This window comes from Rhinolophus sinicus, chromosome 5, assembly GCF_057876585.1.
Source record: "Rhinolophus sinicus isolate RSI-liver-muscle chromosome 5, RSI-T2T, whole genome shotgun sequence".
Taxonomy (NCBI): Eukaryota; Metazoa; Chordata; class Mammalia; order Chiroptera; family Rhinolophidae; genus Rhinolophus; species Rhinolophus sinicus.
In genome coordinates this window covers 40,993,395-41,013,652 of record NC_142505.1, presented here as the reverse complement: position 1 = coordinate 41,013,652, position 20,258 = coordinate 40,993,395, and the positions used below count along the sequence as shown (strand labels likewise).

The 20,258-nt window shown below is 57.0% G+C and overlaps 1 protein-coding gene across 1 annotated transcript in view; it reads right to left on the bottom strand.

The window, feature by feature from the left end:
- The window catches only part of PLXND1 (plexin D1), a 49,458-nt gene extending 30,090 nt beyond the window's left edge, over positions 1-19,368 (bottom strand). Inside the window, exons 1-5 of the mRNA XM_019746786.3 lie at positions 17,895-19,368; positions 4,375-4,551; positions 1,414-1,545; positions 1,014-1,114; positions 801-930 (exon numbers count right to left, since the gene is read on the bottom strand). Of these exons, the coding sequence (XP_019602345.3) occupies positions 801-930; positions 1,014-1,114; positions 1,414-1,545; positions 4,375-4,551; positions 17,895-19,214 (1,860 nt within the window). The 5' untranslated portion in view covers positions 19,215-19,368. The remainder of the gene's footprint in view (positions 1-800; positions 931-1,013; positions 1,115-1,413; positions 1,546-4,374; positions 4,552-17,894) is intronic.
- Positions 19,369-20,258: the final 890 nt, after the last annotated feature.

The window sequence follows — 20,258 nt, the reverse complement described above, 5'->3', positions numbered from 1 at the left end:
ACGTCCTGCTTGCTGACATCAGGTGTGTGAAGGACTCTGTGATACGTAATAATGGGGAGGGGGCACAGAGGAGGCGCAGGCCCCACCTGGCCTATCAGAACCATCATTGCCCCACAGGTGATAGATGAGGACACCCAGCCTCAGAGCAGTCACTGAGGGCAGGGCTGGGTGAGCCCCAGGCCGCCTGTCCCTCAGTCTAGCCACTTGGCAGAAACATCCCTGCCCTGATGCCGCCTGCTATGGGTGGGGAGGGGGCAGTGGCAGCTCTAGGCCCTCCTGGTCACAAGCAAGGGGGGGAGCCACTTGCCCCCACGCTGCAGATTCATCTGTTTCTGAGAAAGAGAAACAGCAGCCTGGTACTTGGTGGCCCCTCCATCCCCTCCCTCCCTTGTTCTGGGGTCGGGAAAAGGCAGGAAGGTCAGATGGGGGTGGGGGGTTCTTCCTTCCTGGGACTCTGGAGCCTGCCCCCTTGAGTTTAAATCCCATCTCTGCTACACCCTAGCTCAATGACCTGGAGCAAGTCAGTTTACCTCTCTGTGCCTCAGTTTCCTCATCTATAAAATGGGGATGCTAAGAGCATCCACTTTAAAGTTATCTGAGGCCTGATGGAGGTGAACATCATGCACACAGCATGTTCTGGCACTTGGTAAATGCTCAGGAAAGCCCAGTCACTCCCACTGTATTACTGTTTTTGTCTGCAGGTCCCTGGGACACTATGGACAGGAGCCCCCACCTCTGTGGGCTTGGGTGAAGAGCCCCACCCGGTATCCCCCAAGCTGGATCCTGGCCCTGCAACTCACTGGGTACTCCTGGCGCACATCAATCTCAGCAGGCAGGACAGTCATGGTGGGACAGCGGCCGGGGCCCTCACTGGCGCTGGTCCAGAAGTGCTGCTGGCTAGAGTTGGTGCAGTCCTGCTGCAGGGTGCACCTGGAGTGGCGAGACACAGGTCAGGACCCAGGGGGGCTCTCCCCGCCGCAGCCTCCCAGCCCTGCCCCTGCTGGGGGCCTCACCGTGTCTCCAGGGCGCACCAGCCACAGTAGGCGTCGGCCGCCCCCACGCACTCCTCACAGGTAGTGTGCGCGGAGCACGCAGCGACTTTCACCCTGGCCATCTGAAGGCAGAGGCAGGGGCGCAGCTCAGTGAAGCTGCCGGCCCCTCCCCCAGGGACCCAGCCTGGCTGGCAAGAGCCATGAGAGGCTGGGGAAACAGGCTTGGTACTATAAAGGGGGAAACATGGAAACAAGGCTTTTCTGCACAGGTGACATCTGTACTGAGAGGTGAAGGGGGAGCAGGCCAAGCAGGTAGGGAAACAGCATGCTCCGGGCGGAAGGAACACCATGTGCAAAGGCCAGGCAAGCAAGAGAGCTCGGGTCATCCTGGGACCTTGTCAGGCCCGGGCTCTGGCCTTACCTGGTGGGACGTCATCAGATAAAGGTAACCAGGGTCTGCTGGGTCAAACTGCATGACGTGGTGCACAGGCTCCCCGTAGGCCACTGTCACCACCCGCCTGCTGACCACCTGCATGCTCTCATTCAGGTTGATCTGTGGGGGTGGGGGGGTGGCTGTCAGTGTGATGGTGCACTGGGAGGGTGCCCATGGCAGGGGAGGGCCAAACACTGGGGAGCTGCCCCCGGAAGGAGTGGGAGGCTGACTCAGGCTTGAGAGCTCAGCCTCCCCATCCTCTCTTGGGCCCTTCCAGGGCTGGTGGGAAATCACAGACATATAGGGGCAGTGGATCCAGCCTCTATGCTTAGCCTCTGCTGTGCTCCCACCAGCACACCCTACCCTGTGAATACATACAGGCTTTACAGTTTACAAACATTCTCTGGGAGGCTGTTTGGCATCATGCCTAAGAGCAGGGGCTTGGGTTTGAATTCTGAATTCTGGCTTTGACCTTTGCAAGCTGTACAAAAGGACAAGTAAGTTGTCCAAGGCACTTCCCCTCACTGAACCTCAGTTTCCTGAGTTTAAGAGGACTCCTGATGGTACCTGCCCTGCAGGACTGTGGGGAACGAGGACTAATGAGAAGATGAACGCAAAGTGCTGATGGAGCCACATTTCTCATGCCTCCCCTCTCACATCCATTTCACAGATGCGGAAACTGAGGCTGAGAGACTTGGCAAGAGTCATAAAATGAAGACACTCAGGGTCACAATATAAGCCTTGGCCTGTGTAATCCCAGAGTCCAAGGCACAGCTGAGATTTGGGATCCAACGTCCAGGAAGGAGGAGAGCCAGGGCTAGCTGGTGTCTGGAAGTTTCTCTGGCTCTGATGGCCCCTCTGCATGTTCTCCTGAGAACCAACAGTGCCTTTCAGAGTCCCATCAAACTGCTTTTTCGACTAGCCTCACACATTCTCAACATGCTGCTTTGTCAAGGCCCCACCAGGCTCTGAGCTGGGACCAGTGGTCAATGCTTCCCTGGAGCCACCTACTTCCCAGCCCTCCTCTATGGGCTCCCAAACCTTTAGTGGCTTCCTCCTGCTCATGTAATAAACTTGTGCTGGCGTTCAAGGCCTTGATGATCTGACCCCAACTTACTCTGCCAGCCTCATCTCCACCCACTCAACTCAACTCACCGATTCCACCTCCAGGCCTTTGCCCTGGTTCTTCCTTGTGGAATATCTCTCCTCCTCCCCTTTCGCCCCATATGCAAACAAGGCCAAGCTCTGTCCTCCCAACGTCTCCTTCAAAAAAGCTTCCCACGTGTCCTCCACACACTAAATTGAAATTTCTCTCCAGGCTCCCACAGGCTGTCCCAGCCCATGAGACACTCCTGATCCCAGGAGACGTCTCGGCAGATTCTGTCCCAAGTGGTCCAGGTTCCGTCTGCTGCCCTCAGCCCCAGCCCCATGCATCCAGAAGACACTCAATTCATTTCTACCCTCCTTCAAATGTGTGTTGAGCATTTACTGTGCTCCAGGGCCAGGGCTGGGTGTTGCGCTCTCAGCTCTGAGCAGGTGAAGAGTTGGCAGGAGATAAAAGTCTGCACAGAGCAGGATGGCAAGTGAAAAGGTTGGGTTTAGGGATAGTGTGAATTTTGGGCCAGCTGGGGTCAACTGCAGCTGAATTCAACCATAGCTCTCGCTGTGTGACTGTGTTGTTTTCCCTCCCAGAGTCTCAGTGTCCCAATCTGTGAAATAGGAATCACAGCTCTGCCTCCCTTGCAGGGGTGTAAGAATTAAATGAGATGACGCTCATGATGTGCCTTTGAGGCTGGGTAGACACTGGGTGTCCCATTACGACAGCTTCATGTGTGAGGGGCGGGGAGACTCCTTGCTTTCCACATGCACAGGCACCGTCACAGTAAACTCTGACCACAGTCCTGGACAGTCCAGCTCATTTTCCCCATGACAGACAAGGACACTGAGGCTCATTCAGGGTGAGACACAACCACCCACAGGTCACACAGCTGTGAGCAGTGGAGCCAGGATTCAAATCCCACTGTCTAAGGACCTTCAATGGGGACGTGGAAGGTTGAGGAGGATGTGCCCCCGCCCTTCTCCCCGACCCCCGGCCTGGTATTTCTGCCACAGCCACTCATGGTCCAGCAAGGGCCCTGGGGCCAGGCGGGCTAGGCTTGGACCCCCACCACAGCCCTGGCCCATGGCGTCTGCCTGGGCAGCTGAGAGAATCGGATTATCAGATCTGAGTCAATTAGGCCAGGGTCTGGTGCACACTGGAGCCGTGCCAAGCAGCTGACTTTCCCAGCAGGCAAGGAGTGGGAGGTGGCTGGGGGGCAGGCCCAGGCCCTCACCTGGGGGCCCAATACAGGACCCGTCAAGTCCACTCTGCTCCATAGTGGCAACTGGATTCCTCTCATCCTTCCCAGCTCCAAGAATCCTGGGCCAGGTATTATTATCTCCAGAAACCAGTCACCTTGATTAGGGGAGGTGGGCTTTTTCAGAGGGTGGCAGGTGGGGTGGAGGAGGAGATGGGATGACAGCCCCCATTTTCAGGCTGTGGCCTTCCCCCATCAAAGCCCCACAATAGTCTCGAAAGGCAGGGCATACAGCCCTTCACAGATGGGAAAACTGAGGCCCAGAAAGAGAAAGTGCGTTGCCCAAGGTCAAATAGCCTGCAAGTGGCAGAGCCCAGACACTTGAACTCAGACCCATCTGCCTCAAAGCCCTAACCCCAGAGACCCTGAGAGAAGGGCCAGCCCTCAGCTGCTGGTTCCCTTCTCAGCATGATGAGGCACTTACTGTTATGAGCAAGAGGGGAAGAAACAGATGTGAGAAAGCTTTGTAAACTGTAAAGTGCTAGGCAAATAGGATAAAATAAAGGGTAATACTGGACCTGCAGAGGCTCTGGCCTGGGGTGGGCCTGCTGCTTCATCCCCCAACCCCTTCAGCCTCCTGCCCAAGCCCTACCTTGAGCAGCCGCCCGCTGACTGTGCCCAGGAAGACCACCGTGTAGTTGCTGACACTGGCCACGGCCACAGAGGAGAGGCCCGGGGCTCGGAACACGGGCGTGGCCTTCAGGGGCTGCAGGATGGACAGTGGGTGCTGTAGGTGGGCAGCCCCGCAGTCCAACTGCTCCGGCTGCAGCTGGAAGAGAAACAGGACATCAGACCTCAGCTCCAGAACCTTCTTCCGCTCCCTGGCCACACTGTACGGATCTCAGTCCTCAGCATCAGAGCTTTAAAATCTTGCTCCTGCTTTATACGCCCAGCTCTGGGCTGAGACCCAAACACAAGCAGGGTCCCATCCCCAACCCCACACTGACCTTTGACCTTGGCTTTAGCCTCAGAGCTGCCCCAAGACGACATTTCAGGTACCTGGGAACCATAGAGGAGGAGCTGGGGCAGGGGGGTGGGGTCAGAAGGGTTGGCGAAGGAATACAGTTAAGTGTGCAGGGGGTCAGGGAGCTCAGGACAGGGTGAGGCCTACACACCCTCACACCCTTAGAGCTGTCCCTCCTGGCTGGTCACAGTCAGGCAAAGCAGAGGAGCCCACGCCAGACCACCAGAGGCCATCCTCTGCTTCAACTTACCTGCTGACACCCAAGGGGTGTCCTTCCTGCCACAGCTATGTCTCCACAGCAAGCATAGGGCTTTCTCCTCCCAGACCCCCTGCTTTGACCCCAGCACTACCACCCCCAAATTTCCAGCAGCTCCCCCGACTTCAGGTTAAGGACTTCCTAAACTGAGGCCTTCCCCAAGCACACATCTCCTCATCTACCCATGTTACAGGTGGACAAAGCAAGGCTAGGTGTGTCCAAATGCATAGTCCCACCATCCACATTAGCCCAGTGCCACCTCTGGTGGCAAATCAGCCCCACCTCAGAGAAGCAGGGCAACTGTGCCTGGTGACCCTAGTCCCCAGGCACTTCCTGGACTTGCTCCCACCTTTCCCACATTTCTCGGGGCCTTACTGATCAAAATTTCCTTCTGCAATTTGCACAAAAATTAAAAACAGACCTCCAGGGAGTGCCTTTGAGAAGATAATTGGGCAAATCCACAAGGATGCAGAGACAAGCATAGTTTAGAAGAGTAGACGGGGACACAACCTCATGTGTCAGGCCCAAGTCCCGCCTTTCCTGGGGTGGGGGGGACGCTTTTCCTAGGGGTTATATAATTCTTCTTCACTGAATATGGATTACTTGTGTCAGTAAACAATAAGTTGTTTTAAAATTAAAATTGTAAACCTTGCCCAGGGGACATGACTTTCCTCCCTGAGCTCTAGGAGGTGTGGGAAGGAAGGAAGGGAGACCTGGGAAGCCCCATGACACCTTTGGGGGTTTTCTGCCATGGGCCCTGCGATGCAGGGTGCCAGCCAGCCAGGGTGGCGGGTCCTGGGAAAAGCCAGACAGGCACCCAGCTCTGGGTGATCTGTTGGCCAGGGCAGCAGAGAGGATGAAGGGGAAGCACGCGGAGAATCCATCTCTCGCCTGCACGCCCTGACGTTCACAAGTCATTAATTCTACACCAAAGGAATTTTCTAAAAAGACTTTCCTCCAACTTTTTTTCTTATCCTAAAAATAAAATTAAAAAAAAATTTTCTAAAGGAGAAGTAACCCGTCGTCTGCTCCGAATGATCTGTGCTCTGAGGGGGAAGCTGACTCCCCAACCACCAAGGGAAATCACAAGGCTTCGGACTGGCTCAAAAAATGGAAGCTGGCAGGCTCGGGAAATGCCTCCCCTGTTGGGGGAGGGGCTTGGAGGCCCCAGGAAGGGGGACCGTGGGCTTGGGGACCAGGCAGCTGTCAGGTCCTGGAGAGTGGCCTCAGCCGAACTTAGTCTCCTGGGGCAGTCACAGCTCCACAGGCCCAAAATACTACCCTGACCGAATGACACCGCTTGAAATTCCTCCATTAGCACTGGCCTGTCTTCAAGTCTCAGTCAGCGTAGGTCTTTCAAAAACACAAATTCCCTGGAGAGCACGAGGAGGGCTGGGCTTCCACACAGTCCCCTCTAGTCCACGAGAGCCGCCTTTCCAAGCACAAAACCAGTGAGCACCCCCCCACTAAAGTTTTTCTCTGGCTCCCTGTGCCAGCTCTCCTCAGGATCAAGCCTGGCATTCAAGGCCTTTGCGATCTGACTCCTGCCAACTGGGCAGGCCTCAACCTCACTTCTTTCCTCTGTCCCCCTCTCTGCTCCGACCCCACCAATCTCTGCAGTTCCTCAAGTGTGGCCACTTTCCCGCCAGGGCTCCTGGATCTTCATAATGTTGCTTCCTCAGCAGCCGGTGCCCGTCCCACACTTCTAAGCCTTCCATCCCCTTGCCTTACCCCATGCTGTTCCTTTTGCCAGGGTGGCATGTTTTTAGCCAGCCTTCAAGGCGTGGCTCAAAAAAATAAATCTCCCCTTCTCTGTGAGGGCACCGTGCAGTCACCACCTCCATGTATCCTGACAGCACACGCATGAGCTTCTCCAGGGCAGACCCTGTGCTCGGGGTGAGTGTTTACTAAAGAAAGAAAACTAATTTTGACTACAGTGTGAATGACTGTATTCGGCGGCTTCCTTTTCAAGCCAAGGGACTGAGAGCAACACTGCCATGCTGGGTGCTAGAGAACTAAGGGAAAAGTATGGGTCAGCTGGATGCCTACTCTACGTGTGGCAACACAGGGGAGGCAGGGGTTCAGGTCCGGACAACACCTGGCTGCTAGTTTTGGTTCCTCTAAGAAGTTCAGTTTATCCCTCTTATAAAGGGATGAGCAATAGCCTCTGGCCTCAACTCTTTCTGAGAGGACACCCCTTGCCCACTCCAGCTGGCTGCCTCCTAGGGCCAAAGCTCAGCTCTGCCCACTCTCCCATTAAAACTCTGACATATTGATTTCACTACCAGCCGTAATTGTGTTGACTTTCTCTCCCCAGGAAGTCAGATGGGGCAAGAGCATCAAAAGACCTTCTCAGGCCTTCTACATCCTGCCCACAGAGCCCACCAAACCTTAGTCCCACCACAGGTGGCTCTGCGAGGAGGATGAGGCGTCGATGGTGGGCCCGTGGCAGGTTGCAGAACTCTGTGGTTCGGTCCCAGGTAGAGACTACACCGGCTATTGGGGCCTTGTGCATTTTCCTGCCTCAAGTTTTTTATTGTTATTGAACCATGATCCCAGGCAAGTGAGGTTTCACTGCCAGGAGTGGTAAGCACACTTTTGGTTAATTAAGTGGCCGACTACAAGCAGCCCGACGCTTACTACTCCCAGACCGGGGGCTGGAAGGGCCCCTTCCCACTCACCCTCCACAGTAGCCAAAGCGAGCTTTTAAAACTTTGAAACACTAAATGCAAAGGGAGACTCTATTGAAGTAAAAGGACGTTCATGGAGTAAAGTCTGGAGTTGAAAGTAAAGTATCAATGTTGGTTTCTTAGTTTAGACAAATGTCCCATGGGTATGCAGCAACTATCTTTGTAACTTTCCTGTAAATCTAAAATTATTCCAAAATAAAAGTTTATTTTAAAAAAACATACAAAGCAGATGGTATCAGCTCAACGGCCTTCAATGGGTCCCCAGTGCCCTCAATATAAACCCAGACTTTGCTCTTGGGCCCTCAAGGCCCTGCCCGATCTAGCCTGCCCCTCTGTGGCTTCCTTCAATCCCTGTCTGGCCCAACTGTTGCTCCCTTAGCTTGTATAGCTGAAGAGGGGCAAGGAGATGCCCCAAAGACAGGACTAAAGAAGAGGGAGCAAGCTGGGACTAGGCAGGGTACAATGTAATTGGCGTCTGACAGGCAGGAGGCCTAGACAAAAAGGCCACCAAACTCTTCTGAATTGCTGCTTCCTGAAAACCCCAATTGAGAACTCTGCCCCTCACACACACTTCTTCAGAAGCTCTGGGTTAAAGGGGGAATGTTCTCAAGGTCACCCAAGGGCAAACCTGTGACTCCTAAACCCAAATTCCACCTTCCCAGTTCAGCCTGTGTGGCCTCTTGGAACACCACAGCTAGTGGGCTCTGGGTCCACTGAGCTGGCACCTCCACTGAGGGTAAACTGAGGCATGCAAAGAACCATGGGCCTGCTGTGTGCCGGCCCCGGGAGGGGTCAGGTTGGGCTTGATTCTGGGTGGGGGGCCTCTGGCCAATGGCCCAACAACAAGGAGGAAGCCGCCTGCTACTGAGAGAGGAAATATCAGTACCTCCTTGTGGATAATCAAGCTTACTTCCTGGAGGGGCCGGGCGAGAGAGGATGGCCAACGGGCCAGAAAACAACAGTCAGGAGGTCTCGCCCTGAGCTGGAGGAGAAAAGCAGATGCACCAATGCACAGAGAAGGGCAGATGCTTTCCCAGGACACACAGAGCAGTAATTCCCCACCTGGCCCCAGGCTGCCTGAGTCTGGCAGGATGAACCGGCAAATGGCAATGGGTGCAGCGCTTCAGGTGGACACTTCCAGAGCTTCAGAGACGCCTGCCTTGGTTTCCCTGACCCTCTCATGGAGGAGGTGGGTCACTCAGCCCTAGGACACTGATGCCATCCAGGCCAGCTGGGCACCATCTGGAAGGGCCGTGTGAAACAGCCCTGAGCACAAGATGTCTGCTCACCCACAATGAACACTCCTGGCCGTGCCGCCAAGCTGGACACAGATTAAAGGGACAGCCCCCAGGCTGAGGTCAGAGGCCTGGCTCGACGGAAGACCTGCTGTGTAGGCACCAAGCAGTTACCTCACAGCCATCCAGGGGCACATACACTCTTGTTGTGTCCCCATTTTACAGACAGAAGCTGAGGCTTCTGATGTGCCAAGTCTCCTGGCTCTGCACTCAAGGTAGGTTGCCCCATCCTCTCTGAGCCTCAGTCTTCTCATCCGTAAAATGGGGACGGTAACAGCAACCCCTATAACAAATGCTCCCAATTAACTCTGCAGGCCACTGAGCAGAAGCTCAGGGGTGCCTGAGGCCAGGGGAGCCCCCTGGATGAACAAGCCACTCTATTGCTTCCCAGAGTCGAGCCTCTGAGGTTGGATCCACAGCGCTGCCCTCCCCCAGAACAGGATGTTGGGAGCTAGGCCGAGGCCTGCTCCACTCAGGGCCTGCCTGGGAACTACGGCCACAGTCGCTGACTCAAGCAGCCATTGTTTTGTTAGCTGGACGCGGCCCCCCAGATACACAGCTCCCCCTTCTTGAAGCTGTTTCTCATTCCGGCTCAGCCTGGCCCCATTTCCAGCCCTCCCCCTGGGTCCCAGAGGAGCACAGTGTGGGATGGGCAGCCAGCGACTCTTCCCTGGCCCGAGTGAAAAGTCACTCCCTCCTACCAGCTCCACTGGGGGGCGGGGGGGACAGAGTGCTGCAGCTCCAGCCCCTCCTCCCCCAGAGAAGTTTCTGTCCCAGCTTCTTCCCTGAAGGAGATGCAGGCCAGGAGAAGCTGAGAGCCGCAGCTGCCTCTCCCGGGCACAGGCGGCCTTTCTCCTCCTGGGGCTGAGGGGCCCTGAAGACTGGAACTCACACCCTCCTCCCCATCCTCTGGGGGTGCTGGCCTCCGTCCCAGAGTTGTCATACAACTGCTTGTGGGTGCAATGGAGGGAACAGGGCTGGCTTGGGGCCCCCAGCAAACATTTCTGGGCCAGGTCCCATGTGCTGAGGACATGAAGATGACATGTGGGCCCCTCACTCTAGCTGTCCACATCCCAGTTCAGAGACCACCCCAAGTTGGGAAGTGACAACTTCATAATAATAACAATACAGTATAATCAACAACACAACAATAATAAGCAGCTGTTTACTTTGTGCAGCGATCTCTGCCTGTATAACCTCATTTACCCTCACCACACCCTAACAAGTTGATGGTCCTTTATAGCAAATATGTGGGGCACAGAGAGGTGAAGTGACTTGCCCAGGGTCACACAGCCACTACATTCAGATGGTAGCCTCAAACCTAGGCAGGCTGGCTCCAGAGTCCTCACCTTTCACCACAGCCCACCTGCTGCTCTGTCAGGCATTGCCAACAGCTGCTGGGAGAGTGGACCCCTGGAGCTAGAAAGGCCCTGGGTTGCAAGCTGGGGAAACTGAGGCCCATCAAGGTAATGGCCACTGTTAGAGAGCTCAATCACCTCAAACTCAGATGGTGGACATGCCCTGAGAGGGGCACGGGGGCAGGGGTGGACATGGATCTCCATTTAGCTCCTTTCCTGGGCCTGGCCTCCACTTTAAGGCCTCTGCCACTGCCTCCCCCCCATTATTTACCGATCAGAGCAGAAAGCGCTCCATGATTAATGCCCCACTGGGGCCTCGCTGGAACTCGTAATGGAGCTTAGAGCTTCCTCCCTCCTCCAGCACGTGATTTATCGTGTTTCAGGGTAAAGGACAGTGGACTGGGCGGGGTGAGCCAAGCTGGCCGGGAGACGGGCAGATCCTGGTGGCATCGGGTATCAGCGGCAGAGCGGGCAGCGCAGGGCCCGTCCTGGCGGCCTGTAGAGTTCGGTCCTGGCCCAAACACAGGCTTTGGAAGGAAGAAAACGGCTGTACTCTGGGGGTAGCCAGGATCCAAATCCATGTGGCTGGTGCCAAGAGACTTTCCAGGCCTGTCCCCAAGTAGGGACCTGCCGGTTTCCATGGCAATACCCACACTGTTGTCAGAGCTAGAGAGACCTTGGGGAGTCACCTGGTCCAGCCACTGTGGGGGCTCTGGGAGAGCGCCTCCTGCTTCCACCAGCACCTGGCAGGACTAATGTGGGGCCAGCAGCCACGGGTCCCTTCTAGAACCAGATTAACTAGGTCTCACTCTTCCCCCAAAGCCCTGCTGGCTCCCCACCGCCCGCAGAACAGCATCCAAATCCTTGGCCTGTACCCCAGACCCCACACACTCTCAGCTTCGTCTCTGTCTTCTGCCCAAGCCATGTTCTACCACATCTCTAGGCCTCTGTCCTGCTGTGTCCTCTGCCTGGAATGCCTTCCCCTGCCACATCTGTCAAAGTCCTGCTCCAATGTCCCCCTCTTCCAGGAACCCTTCCTTGATTCTCTCAGATGAGGCTGGGTCAGTGTGCGGCTCACTACAGCACGTCTTCTGTCATGATCTCCATCCTGACTGGGGGGTAGGGATAGGGTCTGATTCATCCCTATGGGGGGCGGCCATGTAACAAAGCTGAGCCCCCTCCTGTACTGCCACACTTCAGAGCACTCTCCACCAGGAGCCCAGACAGGCAGGAGATGTTGCCCAGGAGGTGCTGGGCTCTGGTGAGCAAAGGAGGAGACAGCTGCAGTCCTGGGGCCGTGCTGGGCTCTGGGCTCAGCAGCTCTCAGTCCTCACTGAGGAGCTCTCACTACTTCCCACAGCAGCCCCAGCAGGGGCAGAACTTCCCTGGGCCTCCATGTTTTCATCTTTAAAAATGGACCCATTCACCCCTTCCCACTGTGACCTCAGGGCCCCTTTGGCTTGTACCTCTTTGGTGTTTTCAGAGGAGGAAATAAAGGTGATGAACACATACAGGTTCTGCAGCCAGACACCTGCCCCCCCTTTTACCTGCTGTGTGACCTCAGGCAAGTCACTTAGCCTCTCTGGGACTCTGTAGATTGGGGATAACACTCATCTATTCTGCTTCTGGGGGTATTAAAAGATATATCATGTGTAACCACCTTACAAAGTGCCCAACACAGAATAAGTCGCCAAGAAACAACAATAGCAACAATAATGACGCTGAGCTGATAGGAGCAATTCTGGTGACAAAGTGAGGATTTCCTTGCTATCATGGCCCAACTCAGATCAGGAAGCTGAAGCCCAGAAAGGGGAAGGGACTCCCTCATCCCGGGGGACTCAGGCCCTCATGCTCCTTCCATCACCACGGCGTCTGTTCTCCCTGCAGCAACAACACAGAACCATCCTGTTTCCTTAACCTCCATGAAAACCAGCAGCTGTGGGCGGGCAAAATGAACTCTTAGAGAGGATATTTCTGCAGGGCCTGAAGCCAACTCACACATGGCCTCTGTGTTCTTCCCTACGCCACTCCCTCTTTACAGATGGAGAAATGGAGGCCCAGAGAAAGTTAGTGACTTGCCCAAGACCACAGCAAGGAAAGTGCAGAGCCAGGGTTGGAAACCAGGATGTTGGAGTCAGGGTCCGACACTCACCCACCACTCTGGGCAAGTTTCACCTGTAGGCCTGGCCAGGGCTGTGACAGATCCTCCATTCACCCTCCTAGCAAATGCCAGACAGTGCGGTGCTGCCGAGGACGGGAGGGGGAAGCCTGCCGAGCCCCCCACCCCAGTACGGTCTGTACCCCAGAGGGCTGAGGTCAGTGTTAAAGGGATATGTCAAGTCCTCATTCAAACTGACCATATCACTTATTCACACCCCCAAAGGGCCAGGGGATTCACTCCTTCCAGAGTCCAAACGATCCCGTTTTCTGAGATGAATGCAACCAGGTGCTGCCCTGCCTCTCCAACTTCCACAGGAGGCCCCATCAGCCCCAGCCCCCAACTTAGGGCCCGGCCTCTGCAGATGCCCCAGCCAGCCTCACCCCACTCTGGCTCTGACTCACTGTAGTATCAGCTCCATCTTGGGCCCGCTTGAAGCTACTATCACAGAAGGGGATCTTGTACAAAGGGCTCCACCCAAATCTTAGGGAGGTGGGGAGGGGGAGGAAGTAACTGGAGAACCCCCAGCAGAGAGCTCACAGTTAACACCAGCCATCACCCAGAGTGGACTCTGGAACGAGACAACCAGTCTGCAGATCCCTGCTAACCAGTTGTGTGACCCTGGGTCTCAGTTTCCCTATGTGTAAACTGGGGATAACAGCACTTCCTGCCTCAAGGGGAGGACGGGTATGAGATAAAAGGCACTGGTGTTTGTGAAGGGTTGGCACAGTGTCCCTGCTCAGAACTGGGGGCTCAGCGTTGGTTATTATTCGGCCCCACAGAGCTGAGCCAGCACCTACCCTCTCTGCACACCCCTCACGACCACCAGAAACTCCGCCTCTGCCCCATCAACAGCAGTGACAACAGGCCCACTCTCCCCTTCGCAGCCTATGCTCCTGCCTCTGAGTTCGCTGGGGCCCCAAAAGCACCAGACACACACTCGCCTCATCTGTGTCTCGCCCACCCCTGCTCACCTTCAGGGCCTGGTTTGATCCTCTATAGAATCCTCCCCTCCTCTGAGCGCTCCGTGCCCCATGGCTGTTCCACACACTGAACACACTTTTCTCAGATGTATTTTTTCCCTCCTGGTACTAATACCTCTATCTGCCATTTCCTGGGCACTGCATGTGAGATTTGAACCTGCCCACATCCTCAGAAGAAGACACTGACCTATTTTATAATGAGCAAGTATGAGGCCCAGAGAGGGTAAATAACTTACCCTGGGTCACACAACATACAGGCAGGAGAGCGGGACTCAACATCAGCTTTACCCTTAGGTACCTCGCAGTCCACACAGATGACGTTGCCTAAGTGGGGAGGGATATTAACAGTCTTCTGGTCCAAGCCCTGTCTTTCTCTAGGTTAGAAGGTCATCCTGGCCAACCTTACGGGAACCCCTTCTCCTAAGTCCTGCCAAGTATCTCTACTTGTACCCTTGGCCATGGGGAGCTCACTCCCAGCCCCCAGCCCCATTCCAAATATAAAGCCCATCTTGGAAGCTCTGTCTCCCTCCACCTCCACCCAGTATTTCAGCCCCTAAATTGGTTCAGAAAACGCCTTCTTGACGACGAGCACCCACCCACCACATGCCAGTTTAAAACCGCCTGAGGGTTTTTTTCCACCTTTACTATAAAAAGACACCTTGAAAATGTGGCACTGACATATCCCTGTTGGTTTTCTTTTTTATTTAAAAACACAAATATTATGGTCATTCAAAGGCTGGGGTGAAGAGAGTAAGACAGCCTGCCCTTGTCTTGCTGGGTGACCCTGTATCGCAGTTTTCCTCCTCAATAGCTGTGGCAACTTCCCAACTTGCTTTCACCTCAAACATGAGGTGAGGAAAGGGATCCATGCTACACACAATGGAGACTAATTTCCTCACTTACTTTTTCTCTCAAAATAGTCCAACAGCCCCAAATATGCCAAAAGTCATCAGGGACACAATTGGAGCCCTCAAAGGCTGGGGAAAACCAAGGTTCCCTACCTTTGACCTCACACTTTAGCAGCTCATCCCTTCTCTACAGATTCCCAAATGGAAGGTGGCAGCAGAGGCTGCATTGCCTTAAGGGTGGAGAGCAGAGGACAACGCCTGCCAAGTGAGAAGCTGGGATGACTAAATCACCCAACCAAGGCGCTGGAGCTATGGGCTGGAGAGACCCTGAAAGCCATCCTCGGAGTTTCCAGAGGTCTGGCCAAGCCACCTCATCTTGGAGGTCAGATGTCCCTGGAGAACACAGGGAAGAATGGGGTGCTGTCCCTTAGCCCAATGGCACTAACATGCCAGGCCAGACTGGGCAGCGTCCCTCCCCTCCGTCCTGTCTGAATCTGGAGCTACGTTCAGGCAGCCACATCTGTCCCAAGCCCCCTGCTTCCCTTCATGCCCCCCCCCATGGGCCATCGTGTCCCAAGAACAAGACCTGGCCTGCTGCCTCCACCGCTGCACCCAGCACCCTGTGGGCCTGGCACACACTAAATGCTCAAGAAATATTTTTGAATGAATGAGTGAATCTCCTGCCTTGGAGATGGCACCAGCCTCCCAACTACTCTCCCTGCCTCTCATCTTTCCTTCTTACTAGCCACCTAGGGACTTTCTAAAATAATTATATTAAAAATAATCATAGTAATTGCAAACAAGTGCGCCGGGCACACTACCAAGAGCTTCAAATGTATTATCTCACTGAACCCCCACAACAGTCCTGGGAGGTAGGCATTTTATTACCATCCCCATTCCACAGAGGAGGGCACGAAGGTGCTTGTTCAGATCATATCACTCCTTTGGCTAAAACCCTTCATGGCTCCCCATGTCCCCAGGATACATTCCCAATTCCCAATACAGCCAGCCTACACCCCACAGGCCCCATCCACCTCCCCTAGCCTTTCTTTCATGCATTCCCCACTCCCCCAGCCATGCTGAATCTGACCATTGTTCAGTTGCTCTAGCCTGTCTTGCTGTACCCTACCTCCAGGCCTTTGCACAGACTGTTTCCTCTGCCTGGACCCTTTCATCTTCTCCTGCTGACCTAAGGTGGCCAACTCCTGCCCATCGATCCACCTCCACTTTGATAGCACTCCCCAGGAAGCCTTGTTGGCCCTCTCCCGGCTCCCTCTGCCCAGGTTCTCTCATTACAGTACTCATTGCCCTGGGCTGTAACAGCCTGACCACTGGTCAGGACTGTCTGTCCTCTGCTTGCCTGCAGGGTCCACAAGAGCAGAGACTGAATCACCATTGGTCTGCAGTACACAGCACAGGGGTAGGCACACAGTAGGGGCTTAGGAAATGTTTATTGAGGCTTCTATCTGGGGCTAGAAGTGGGAGATGGTGGAGTCTTCACTGCTGCAGAACAAGCCAAAACAGGTCACTGTTTGCTATTCAGGACCAAACCCAGATACCTGTGCTAATAATGTCTCCTGTAATAATAACAAGAACAGCAGACCTCTATCAGGTGCTTACTATGTGCCAGATACAAAGGGCTTTATATCAATTAGTCCATTTAGTCCTTAAAACAATCCTTAGAGATTTATTTTTACTATTCCCACTTTATAGATGAGGAAACTGAGGCTCAAAGAGGTTAAGTCCCTTGCCAAGGTCACACAGCTGGGAAGTGACAGAGTAGGGTTTGATCCTGGGGTGCAAAGTCCAAGCCTGTAACTGGGAGCTGGCAATAGCCTGGAGCAAGCATAACGACCACCCTCCCCACCCCACCCTCAGCTGTGCTGGAGGCTCAGATCCCGGGGGCTTGGACACATCTGGGAGATCCTGCCCAGTGGTACCGACCTGGGCCCACAGCTGGGTATAGGAAAAGGGGGAGAACACAGGAAAGTGGCTGAGGAGGGCTGAGAATTTGCCCAGCCGTGGGTTCAGGAGGAGGCCCTTGGCCACTCTGTCCCTGGGGCTGTGTCCCTGGAGAGGCCCTGTCCCAGTAAGGAGAAGGAAGCCCCAGCCCCCTTCAGCAGAGTGAGTCACTGCACCAGGCCAGGCTGAGAATAAGGGACCGTGGGAACCAGGACGGCTCCTGCCAGAGGGGGAGGAGGAGACTATAGCCGCCCAAGAGGACAGACTCACGCTGACAGTATGGATGGACACACGGGGCCTGGAAAGGCCAAGGAAGTCTCTAGTTCCAACAGTTCCGTAGAGGAGGGCTGACTCCCCATTCACCTCCTTTAGTCCTGAAACAAAACTCACCCTCTCAAACACAGCCCATTGGGGGATATGGCTCTGGTGAGGGGAATAGTAGATGTCCCAACCACAGCACTGGGCAGCCTGCCCTGACCTGGCTGGCCCCTGCGGGTGGCAGAGCTGCTCCCTGGGACAGTCTGCTCTGCTCACCCACCGTGACCTTTATTTTCGGGGCAGCCAGCCAGCCGGGTGGTGGGTAGCTGTGGGAGCCCGACTATAGGAGAAGGAATCTGGGTTTTCTCAAAGCCCCAGTGTTGGGCACACCCACAGGAGAATAATTAAGCTCATGAGATTCTTGCCACAGCCTGAGGACCACCGAAAAGGGATAAGGCAGGGCTTCCCTAGTCACCAGGAGAGGTCTGAGTTTGGCATTTGCAGAAGGAGAGGCTGGGGCTTCCTAGGACGAAGCCTGGGGTTCAAATGGAATACTCAGACCAGGAAAGTAGAGTATGGAAAAGGCGCAGGGCTCCACCTCCCAGGATCCCTGGAGAAGTGACCGTTTGCAGGTGGGCTTCCTTAAAGGGAACCACAGTTTCCTCCTGCACCCTTGTCATGTACCCACAATGTCAAAACAGTTACTCCAACTTGACCCCTCGACACTCCCCAACCCAGGCGGGTACCTGGGCCCCCTTGCCACCCAGCTGGTGTGCCCTCACACCTGGCCCCCCTCCTCATTCCCTCCTGAGCCCACTGCCCTCCTGCCCCGTGCATACCCATGTTGCACATAGAGCTGTTCACTTCCCTCCACCCTCCTGGCCCGGGCACCCGCCCACCCTAGCCCTTGGTCAGACACACACTCACTTGCTGTGCGTTCTGTGCTGCTGCCTTTGAGGCCCCAGATGCACACCTGAGCTGTATATGTACCTTTGGCTGTCTTCAGCGCTCTCACCTGAGTACCCATCGGCAACCTGGGCCCCTCCCACACACCTAGGTATGCCCACCTGTAACCTAGCACTCACTTGAGTACGCGCACACTTGGACCATATTCGCCCCAGCGCCCACATCAGCTGACACATGTACCCTCGGAAGTACACCTAGGTCCCCGCAAATGCACCTGTGGCCCAGAGTACACACCTGTGTCCCCACACACGCACATGTGGGTCCCAGCACGCTCGCACCAGTGACCCGCTCAGCGCACAACCCGCCGAGTTACCCGCACGCTCTCCCTCGGGAGCCCTCGGTTGGTCCCCCGCACCCGCATTGCTTGGGCGTACCTGGATGTTGCGCTTGCGCTCGCAGGCCGGCCCGGTGCCCTGAACCACGCTGTCGAGCACAGCCACCACGTCGGGTGCGGGCTCCACGAAGCAGGCGGTGCGCGCGGCGCGGATGGCAGCTTGCACGTCCGCAAAGCGGAAGGCGCAGAGCGCGGCTGGAGCCGCGCGAGTCGCGGGGGACCCCTGGGGCCGCTCGAAGACAGCAAAGAGCAGCTCACGCGCGGGGAAGACCGACACCAGGCGGCTATAGAGGTCGCCGCGGCCCGCGCCGCCCGAGCACTGCAAGCCCAGCTGGATGTAGGACTCAGTGAGCTTCTTGGCGTCGCCGCCGGCGCCGCGGGGCAGGCAGATGCGTGCCAGCAGGCTCCGCGCCTGACTCTCCTTGTCACCCGCGCGCGCCTCGCTGTTGAGTGCCAGGTATGCGTAGGACCGGGCGCCCGGCGGCGGGTCCGGCGGGTGCAGGAAGGCGCGCACGAAGCCCAGCTTGTGTTGCTCCTTGGCGCCCTGCTTGATTTTGAGAATGTTGTCGTCGGAAGGGTTGAGGTCGAAGGTGAAGAGCTTGGCCAAGTCGCCGCGCGCATCCAGGGAGCGGATGGCGATCTCGGGCGTGTTCTCGAAGCGGTGGTCCTCCAGGCTGCGGTTGCGCGGGAAGAAGGCGCTGCCGTAGCCGGTGTACGTGGCGCCCACCAGCAGGCGGCTGCCACCCGCGTCAGCGGCCGGAGGCAGCACCAGCCCCACGGTGGACGCGTTCGGGTGGTTGGCCGCCACGTTCAGCATGCTGGGGAACACTGTGACGGGCTCGGCGGGCGGCGCGGCGGGCGGGAAGAGCACGGCCACCGCCGAGATGTTGCCCCGGCGCCGTAGCTGGCAGAAGCCCTGGTAGATGGAACCGCACACGACCACCAGGCCCTGGCCGGGGTCCAGTTGCAGGATCTTGTTGTAGTTGTCGGTGAGGCGCCGCGGGTGTTCGCACGAGGTCTGCGGTAGCTGCGGGGCGTGACACAGCGGGCTGTCGGCCACCGGCCCCACCGCCGCCTCGGCCTCCAGGCTCAAGTTGGCGCCCGACAGCTGGTAGAGGCGGTTGACGGCCGCCAGGTACACGGTTCCTGCCGCGCCGTCCAGGGCGAAGTTGTTGGTGGGCGTGGGCGAAGGGAAGCGGCGCTGGATCTCCAGGGCGCTCGCCCGCGCCGCCCCCAGGAGCAGCAGCAGCAGCAGCAGCGGGCAAGGCGGTGGGGCCCGGAATGGCGGGCGCGGCGGCAGGGGGCTGGCCGCGGCGGCCGGGGCGCTAAGGGGTGCGCCGCCCGCGGCGCGACGAGCCATCCGGGCGTGCGCGGGCTGCGCTGCACGGCGAGTGCATGGGGCGCGGCGAGGCCGGGAGCCCGGAGCCCGGAGGCGGCAGGAGGCGGGGGGCGGGCCCGGGCCGCGAGGCGCTTCCTGCCCGCGCCAGCCGCCCCCGGCCCCGGCGCCCCGGCCCGGCTGAGCCGCGCCGCGCAAGCCGGGGGCGGGGCGGGGGCGGCTCCGTTGCGGACACGCCCTCGCGCCGCGCCCCGCCCGGCCGCGCCCCGCCCCCGGACCCCCTCCCGCCTCCCGCCCACCTCCCCTAGAGCCCGGTCCCGCTCCCCCGGGGGCCCGTTGGCCGCGCCCGGCCCTCCGGCCGACGGGCCTCTGCTCCGCTGACAGTGGGTCTGGCCGCCCCGCGCCCTCCAGGACCCAACCGCGCGGTGTGGCTCTCTTCCCCGGCGCAGCCTCCGCCTCCGTCGCTTGTTCCTCTCTCTTCCTCCCTCCTGGCCGCTCGGCCCGTCTCTCTCGGGCTGGTTTTCTGTTTTTCTTCCTCTCTTTCTATCCCACCCGCCCCTGATTCTGTCTCTGCGTGTCTCCGGGTCTCTGTCTCTGTCTCACCCCTCCTCCCTTCCCCGTACGTGTTGTCTCTTTTTCTCAGTCTCTGGTTCTCCTTCTTATTTCTCCCCTTGCATTCGCTCTCCCTTCTCTGTTTTTCTGTCTCTGGCTTACTCTCCGTGGCTTCCTCGGCCCCCTCCCCTTAGAACCCCCTGCCTGTCTCCCCTCCCTCGGACCCCTCTCTCCTCCATCCCTGCCTGTCCCCCCTTCGCTGCCTGTCTGCTTTCCTGGTCCACTGCCCTCTCCATCTCACACTGTCTCCCCTTTAACTCCCTTTTGCGGGGCACTGTCCAGGCCTTAGGCCCCAGGCCTGGGCACCCCCAGGGCCAGCAAGGCTGGTGGCACCACCCCCTCAGTCCGCATGATCTGTCCCCCCAAACCCCAGCCCCATAAAAGGAGTTTTATAAGTGGTGGGACAGAAGGACAGAGCTCAAGGGTCAGGCATATAAATCAGGAAAATGGAGAGAG